General features: G+C 31.8%; 1 protein-coding gene across 1 annotated transcript; it reads right to left on the bottom strand.

Annotated features, from left to right (window-relative positions):
* Positions 1-234: 234 nt before the first annotated feature.
* Positions 235-6,003, bottom strand: LOC133197798 (ribosome maturation protein SBDS-like). Its single transcript, XM_061334009.1, has 6 exons — positions 5,791-6,003; positions 4,542-4,671; positions 3,627-3,827; positions 3,455-3,539; positions 2,250-2,335; positions 235-640 (listed from the first exon to the last, which is right to left on the bottom strand). The coding sequence occupies exons 1-6, from the start codon at positions 5,916-5,918 to the stop codon at positions 515-517; spliced, it is 756 nt and encodes a 251-aa protein (XP_061189993.1). The 5' UTR covers positions 5,919-6,003; the 3' UTR covers positions 235-514.
* Positions 6,004-6,033: the final 30 nt, after the last annotated feature.

The following is a 6,033-nucleotide window of genomic DNA, read 5'->3' as shown; positions in this document are numbered from 1 at the left end:
CATCTGCACAGTGTTGTACATGTACTTATTTTACCTAAAAATTTAAATGCAAATGTCAGTCACGGTCCATTTGAAGAATCCCCATCAGGGTTTACAACATAAACTTGTCCAGAATTAAATTTTGACATGATTATAAATAAGTGCACTAATGAAGGCACCAAATGTGAAAAAAATATCAATCTGTGTACATGTAATATAGGTATGCTTGTTACATTGATGAAAACAAAACGCATGTACAGTACCTGTATATTCATTTTATTTTAAAGCTCAATACTTGTATGATAAAATTATGGCCTTATCAAAGGTACACATTTGTAGCATTGAAAGTGTGTATTTAAACTCAGTTTTACTGCAATAAATGATGCAATATTATAATTGCTTTTTCTTTTAAGCATAAAACAACATTGTAAAAATGTTAACTTTTACAATACAGTGTATCCGTTTTAATTGACTAAAGTCCTGAGAATCTGTGACAGAATTGGAGGTCAGTAGTCTTGTAAGTTACTTTCCACTGTCATAACATCTCATCCCCTTCTTCAATGTCCTTCAGGCTCATGACCTCTAACTGACCTTTACCTTTAGTGTCGGTCCGGACAAGATCATCAATTTCTCGAAAACAACCAGGGTCAACTAAAATTACCTGAAATGGAAAAACAGAAAGGCACAGTCATTGTAGATTCAATTACTGAATCATTGATCAATCGACTTGAAGGAAACACATAAAAGTCTTTAGAAAAACTATCAATATTTCAAGACTAATACTCTTCTTTGTGAAGTGAACATGATGCTCTTTCAGTTTGAAGATTTTTTTAACAAAGTGATAAAATGCAGAAGCGTCAAAGCTGTTAATATCATATGACATTCTTGAAAAAGAAGTCTCTGACAAGACTTAGCTCTACTGGTTTATGCTTGTAACAAAGGAAGAGAAATGCAGCACTTGGATTTATAGAATATGGATCCTTGGTTTAGTCTTGTTATTGCAACTGGACTAAAACTGAAGGAGGAGAAGCCTTTTGAAAGAATTTCACAGAAATTTCTATTTAAAGTAACTTTGGCAATTCCATTTATCGAAATTAAAAATACATTTCATTGAAATTGGACTGAAACTGTTTTGATTGAAAGACATTCATAGAAAATGCTACTCTTAGTAACCATGGCTACACCATTCACTGAAATCAGAAACTGATATTCAGAATTATATGCATCTTAGTGTAGTTTACTGTGTATCAAGTTTCATTGGATTTGGACCAAAACTGTGGGAGGAGTAGCATTTTGAAAAAGTTTCTACAGATATATTATGTCTATTTTTAGCAATTACCATTCACTGAAATCAAAAACCAATATAGAGAATTATGTATCTTAGTGTAGTCTACTTGTGTAAAAAGTTTTAGTGAAATCAGACGAAAACTGTAAGAAAACTAGCATTTGAAAAGAAATTCATAGAAATTTCTACAATTCAGTAAGTACCATTTAGCAACACGTTGAAATCAAAAACCAATATTTAGAATTATGTTTCTTGGTGTAGTCTACTTGTGTGAAAATTTTTATTGGAATTCGACCAAAAATGTAGGAGAAGTAGGGTTTTGAAAGAAATTTTTATTAAACCATGGATCACTGTTCAATGAACACATGAATAGAATTATGTATCTTAGTGTAGTCTACTTGTTTAGCTAGTTTTATTGAAATTGGACCAAAAATGTAGGAGGCGTGGCATTTTGAAAAAATGATAAATTTCTTTGGAATGCATTAGCTCTTCTGGTTAAAAATATACTGCTTGCTTTATATGTGAAACTTTATGTTACAGTTTATCCAGTGTACATTGATGATAAGTCAAAATCATGAAACATCAGAAGGTGAAAATATAATTGTTAATAACTTTTCTCTAGGAAATATTGATTATATACAGTGAATCATTAATCACATCATCTAGAACTATGGGAAAAAATTCTGAGATACTTCATAGTATTCATAGGTACATATCTATGGTATTTGCAATACTGATCTCAAGATACCAAAGTTCATCTGTACATGGTATAATGTTTATTCTCTCATTAACTTGAACAAAATGACATCAAGTAGTGACTAGATTTACTCTGTAATACAGCAATCATAGTTGCTCGTGCTTTAAATAATGATTTATATTGATATGATCTCCAACTTGGACACTGGAACATTTTAAAGGACAACAGTATAAAATATAAACAATAGTATTTCAGATGTTTCCTATTTTATGTGAAGAGTGTACTTACCATTTCAAGGTCAGGAGAAAAATCCTCTTCTTCCACTCTGGTAGCAAGTTTCTTTAATTTTTCTTTAACCTTTTTGCCTTCTTTTCCTGTTGAATTTTTCAATGATGCTTTAATCAATTTCTTGAACAAAATGCTTTTTGCAGAAATATCATGCAAACTGTAAAAACTTTCAAATTCTGCTGACCAAATAAATATCGCAAAAGAATTCTAAATGTTTAAGATATTGGTGTAGTCTATGAACTGTGTAAAGGATATTTTAAGGGGGATAACTCTATTAACATCTTTGACATACATATTGTATTAACAGAGTAATTTTGAAAAGCAATTCTGGTCTGAGAGAATTATCTGTGCTCTGAGTTAATTTAGATATCATTTTGCCAGTAATAATGATATTTCTGTCAAGTTGGGTCGACTTCTCTGCGACTTTGTGACATACATATGGCTCAAAAGAAACTCTTTTTTTATTGAAGTATCTATGAACACATCCTCACAACGTCAGGGGTCCTGAGTAAACATGTTGCCGTTGGACCCCTAAAAAATTTCATTTGATATCTTCGGGCTGGCTTCTCTCATTGAGGAGCATCAATCAAATTGAAGTAGACAGATAATGTAAACAGAAAGGAATCAGTTGACACCTTAAATGCATTCGGCTCACCTCGGCTGACTACGGTACCCTACATCAATGATGTAATCGGCCGAGGTGTGCCAAGTGACCTTAAATGCACGTTATGCACTGTTTATCACCGAAAGGCTTAATGTGATTGGTTGAGAGATAAGAAAAACAATCCAGATTTGCAATTTTCTCAAAAGACATTGCTTCAGTCAGCCCACAAGATATCGAATGAAATTTGTTAGGGGTACAATGGTAACGTGTTGACTCAGGTCCCATGGTATTGTGAGAATGCTATGAACAAAGCCTCTCAACAATTTACCAACCAGAATTTCTAACTAGAAACTTTGCTATTGCAAGCAATAAGGAATGTCATCCAAAACTGACCTTCCTCCATTCCGATGCCAACAGAGGCCATTTTGAATTATGCATGCACAACTACACTGAGTGATAATACTTTAAAGTTTTATTACTCTTAAGTTTCATTAAAATTGTCCAAACCATCTGTGAAAACTCATGTGGAAAAAATTAGATGGAACTATAACAGTACATTGTATGTCCCATCCCCCAACTCTGACTGGAGTGACATAATTACCTGGTACTGTTATCCTAAGCCTCATCATGGCTCTCTGAATATCAATGGTCTGTGTCTCCTTTAACTGTTTTATAACTTCTAGGGCCTGTCCAACAAAAACAATTTCTCATGAAATTATCACAAACAAAATTTACATGCTAATTTATTTTTTCAGTTTATGAAGTACAGTTACCTGTTGTTTGGTGCTTTTATTTGGTTTTACTGAAAAATGAAGGTCTTTCATGGCTTTTTCAATCAGAGTCACAGTATAGGGACGATTAGTTTTCGGGTTTACACATTTGTCAGATACTGTTGTTGCAATGTCTCTGAACATAGATTCAAGCTGAGCATGGCGTTCTTTTTCAGACACCTGCAGTTCACCCTTTTTCAAAATCTGCAAAAGATGACTCATCATACAACAAGAAGTCTTTGATGAAATTGTAGCTTAACAGGTTTAGACTGAAATACTTTGGTTCATGTGTTCTTTTAAAAATTAACTTCAATTTTAAAACATTTTTTTATACAAAAACTGCAGGGGGAAAATATACTGATTTTGACTGATAATTCTATTTAGTTACCATGGCAACACAATTCATCAAAACTGAAAACTGATACTTGTACTCTATATTCTATCATATTTCATCAAATTGGTCAAAAACTGTCAGAAGAGTGGCATTTTGAAAAAAATACTATAGATAATTCTTGTTTTGCAATTATGGAAACATTGACTTTGTTCATCACAATTATTCATCAATGAAGAGAATTAGGTATCTCTACATTTGTAACAAATTCATTAAAATTGGGCAAAAACTGTAGGTGAATTGGAATAGCATTTTAAAATTTTTTTGGACAAAGAAACAGATGTACAGACAATGGGCGTTTTACCATTAAAGTATAAATTCTTTGTGTCTCTAAGGAGTGAAGTTAATAATAAAGATAAAATGTCAAAAATGTTTAAAAATGAAAGTTTGACATAAAGTTGTAATAAGGATTGAGACCACTAATTCTCATTATTGTAATTATGTGTGCTGATGTAACATACATTTACACATAAAATGTAAAGTCATTATTACTGGTAATGATTACAATTTTTGTGTGATGCTTTTACCTGTAAACAAATCTCTGACTGATTATCTGTACCAAATACTTTCTTCAGGTCATCATTCTTTGCTACCTCCCCTTTGGAAACGTTGACAAAAACTGTGTGTGTCTGAAGGACCTCATCAATGTCAGTTTCTCTTAATTAAAAAAAGACAAGCACATTCTAATAAAAATCTGTTGTATATGTATAAAAAAAAAAAGTAAAATTGAAATTGGAGGAAATAAATCTGACATATTATTAATTTCCAGAATGTTTTGTCACAAAATCCACATTTGTTTTAAGATTTGATTTTGGTTTTAATATAAATGTGGTGGTCAGATGGGATTGATCACCGGTGGCCAGATAGCTCAGTTGGTAGAGCACCAGACTGGATATTCAGGGGGCCCGGGTTCAAATCCCAGTCTGGTCCATCACATTTTTCTCCTCTCCCATTACATAACAAAACTTCCCTTAATATTTGAAAATGATGTAAAACATTAGTTAATAAAATAATTGCCTAAATTTTCAAATTCAAAGCCTTGACTGGTAAACTATTGATATAAACTATAATTAACATTTGTTATCTGTGGTTTAGACTTGCTAACCAAAACTTACAAGTAATGTAACAATATTAACAAATAAACCATTTTCTACATTTGTAAATAATAGATTGCACTTTTAAATACAGTTATGTGAAACTTAGATTAAAACAATTCAAAAGAACTATAGTGTAGAGAGTAGAGATGTTTCATATTTTCATATTTTCTAGTAATAATGTTTTTAAAGAATTATTTAGGCCTCAAAAAATATACATACAAACTTAGTTCATCAAAATGAAATGTATAATTTTGTTCTGTTTATTTCTGTGGATTTGACATGCTGTATGCACTTGAAAGTTAATGTTATTTTGAGAAATGTTTAAAAGAAAATTTTAAAACATATAGGTATGTCACACTGACTGGCGAAGGAATTGCTTCAACTGATACTGTCATTTTAACTGATCACGAGACAAGAGAATGCAGAAGCATTTAAGATAACAATCACTGTGACAGTAAAGTGAGCACTGCCTTGTACATATTTAACATACACTGTCACTTGTTTCAGTAATAATTCTTTTAACCCATAGGATAATAATAACACAGCATACACATTAGGGTTTATGATTAAAATAATTATGTAAAACTCACTTTAACTTAAATATCCATGAAATAAAAAATAAAAAAACTAGCTTTAAAACACAGAAATATTCATTTGATAAATTGCACAACAACCTTACACTTTGTTTCTCCAGGAAACAACCTTATTTGGATAACATGCTATTTCAAATCGTTTGCCTCCTTTCTTAAGTCTAACCACTGCTACATTTGTTAGTCTCTTTTGTCCTGTTGGCTGAAAATATGCCATTATTCTTTAATCAAGCATAACAACATTTAACACGCAAGATACTGTATGGGCCACATTCACATTGTGATTGTCAACTTGTTTGGGAAATCACCGGAAGTTTAAAATGTTGCGACCT

The sequence above is a fragment of the Saccostrea echinata genome, unplaced genomic scaffold, assembly GCF_033153115.1.
Source record: "Saccostrea echinata isolate AGI-Se365-2 ecotype Australia unplaced genomic scaffold, CSIRO_AGI_Sech_v1 ptg000030l, whole genome shotgun sequence".
NCBI classification, from domain to species: domain Eukaryota; kingdom Metazoa; phylum Mollusca; class Bivalvia; order Ostreida; family Ostreidae; genus Saccostrea; species Saccostrea echinata.
Note: the sequence above shows the minus strand (reverse complement) of the source record. Positions and strands in the feature narration are given on the sequence as shown.

Coding starts and splice junctions, on each gene's coding strand:
- LOC133197798 (XM_061334009.1), bottom strand. CDS start 5,918: ATGGCATATTTTCAGCCAACAGGACAAAAGAGACTAACAAATGTAGCA. Junction 3,540..3,626: donor ATAAAAGCACCAAACAACAG/GTAACTGTACTT, acceptor TTTGTTGGACAG/GCCCTAGAAGTTATAAAACA. Junction 2,336..3,454: donor GCTTAGGATAACAGTACCAG/GTAATTATGTCA, acceptor AAAATTCAACAG/GAAAAGAAGGCAAAAAGGTT.